Source organism: Rutidosis leptorrhynchoides, chromosome 4, assembly GCF_046630445.1.
Source record: "Rutidosis leptorrhynchoides isolate AG116_Rl617_1_P2 chromosome 4, CSIRO_AGI_Rlap_v1, whole genome shotgun sequence".
NCBI lineage: Eukaryota > Viridiplantae > Streptophyta > Magnoliopsida > Asterales > Asteraceae > Rutidosis > Rutidosis leptorrhynchoides.
The window spans coordinates 619576661-619578837 of NC_092336.1; the positions used below are offsets into that span (position 1 = coordinate 619576661).

At 37.2% G+C, this 2177-nt stretch overlaps 1 protein-coding gene across 1 annotated transcript; it reads right to left on the minus strand.

Annotated features, from left to right (window-relative positions):
* Positions 1-930: 930 nt before the first annotated feature.
* Positions 931-1869, minus strand: LOC139843062 (uncharacterized). Its single transcript, XM_071833143.1, has one exon. It carries the CDS (start codon positions 1867-1869, stop codon positions 931-933), a length of 939 nt encoding a protein of 312 aa, XP_071689244.1.
* Between the last annotated feature and the right edge of the window lie 308 nt (positions 1870-2177).

Here is a 2177-nt window from a genome sequence, read left to right on the forward strand (position 1 = left end):
CAATTTTCAGTGCCACGCCCAATCAACAGTCCTGTCCGAATGTCCTGCAAGATGTAGAAAGTCGGATACATCAGGACTTTACAGTTTAATTCTTTTGTAACATGACTTACTGATAGCAGCTTATGAGATAAAGCTGGAATATATAGACAGTTAGGTAATTTAATAGTTGGTGAGATCTCAATAGTACCATCACTTTTAACTTGTACAATTTCACCGTTAGCCGTTTGAATCTTATTTTTCCTAGGTTTGGTTTTAACAATAATATCATTCTCATCAAAGGTCATAGTATCCGTTGCTCCACAATCGAAAATCTAAGATGTGGATTTCGAATTTTTTGAAACAGCGTTTGCTTTAGGACATTCGTTAGCTTCTCGTATTTTAGCTAAAACGGAGTACGTATTTTGACACGAAATATTGATTTTGGGCTTAGTAGGCAAGTAGTATTTTTATTTTTAAGTCAAATAAGTTTATTTTTTTAAAACAGTATTGGGCCTGTTAATTTTAAAATGGTTAGTGGGCTTGTTGGTTTTAGTAACATTTGTAGACATTAAATAAGTGGGCTGTCCAGTTGTCCCAACAATTCCCTTTGGCTTGTTATGATTTTTATTTGGCCCACTACCCTTCCCCGGCCCGTGTTTAAATAAGTTCACCCAAGTAAAATTAGGGTTAGTATTTATTCTAATCCCTTTCTCTTTGGTCAGTTGTGTCGATGGACAAAAAGGGGCAGAAAGAGAAAACCCTTTTCTCTCTTTTCCTGTTACTCTACCACCGTCGCCTAATTTGGTAGAGAGAGATCATCTCTTTCTCTTTCTTTGTAATATTACTGTCGTGATTGATAGGGTTGGTGGTGGTGTCACGGGTATACATCTCATCCCTTTTTGGTGTTCTAATCAATGAATACGAAGAAGAGGAAATGATATGTGTACCTTATTATGTAACAGCACCTCCAAAACCCAAATCGTGATTGATGGCTGTGGTGGTGGTGTCTCCAGCTTCCTCTACCATCGCTGCCTTCCCTGGCTTTGTCAACCATTCAGGGTAACCTTTGATTTCGAAGCAATTTTCTCTTGTATGTCTTGATTTACCACATCTAGTACAAGTTAGCTTCGATTTATCCACTTTTGGTGGATATTTGTTACGATTTGTTTGGGTTAAATGAACAGAGGGCCTATTGCCATCACTTGTGGCCAATCCGGTTGCAATATCATGACTGGTTGAGGGGTTGCTCGGTGATAACCCTAAGATTTGGCGATGAGCAGCTTCTTTTCTCACAGCGGCGTAGGCTTCCTCCGTCGTTGGTAGAGGATTTGAACGCAGAAGCTCTCTTTTGATTGTATCATATTTTTGGTCAAGAGCCTTCAAAAATTGAAAAAGTTTCTGTTCAACTCTTATCTTGTTGTATTTTGTGATATCGGATGCGTTTTCCATGGGGTTAGGATCTCTGGTTTCGAGGTCCCCCCAAATACCTTGCATTCGTATCCAGAGTTCTTCAAGATTTGAGTTGCCTTGTTTGATTTCAGTTGTCTTGACATATAAATCATAAGTTTGAAGCTTGTCAACACCACTACTATAGGTTGTAGCTAATGCATCCCATAGTAGCTTGGCTATTGCAAAAGTGGTTAAATTGCTAGCAAGGTTTGGCTCAATGTTTTGTATTAGCCATGAGAATACAATGAGATCTTCTTGTTCCCATTGTTTATATCCTTCATGGTTAATATCAAGTGGGTTAGATGTTAGATGATTGAGAAGAGTTTTGGATCTACCTCCAATTGCAACTCTCGTCATCCTTGACCAAAGAGCATAGTTTGAGCTATTCAATCTCAAACCAATCTTCAATGTATCTGATATTTTTGGCTGTTGATAATTCATATTATTCTTCAAAAGATTTGCCAACTTATTTATTAAATCGTTTATTTAGCTCTGTTGATGTGATTGAGCAGAAATTGGGTTGCCGTCTTCATTAGACATGGTAGCCATGCTTGGTAGATGATATTAGCTAATATGATGTGTGAATCTTACACCATCAGCTCTGATACCATGATAAAAAGAAAGATTGATAATATGAAAGTGATCTGATCTTTTATTTGATTTATGATATATTGAATACAATTGAATTGGATGCTTTGTTTACATTTTATCAAGTGTTATATACAAGAAACATTCTAACAGCAACTTCC

Excerpts from the sequence above, each read along its gene's own strand:
- LOC139843062 (XM_071833143.1), bottom strand. The coding sequence starts at position 1,869 with ATGAATTATCAACAGCCAAAAATATCAGATACATTGAAGATTGGTTTG.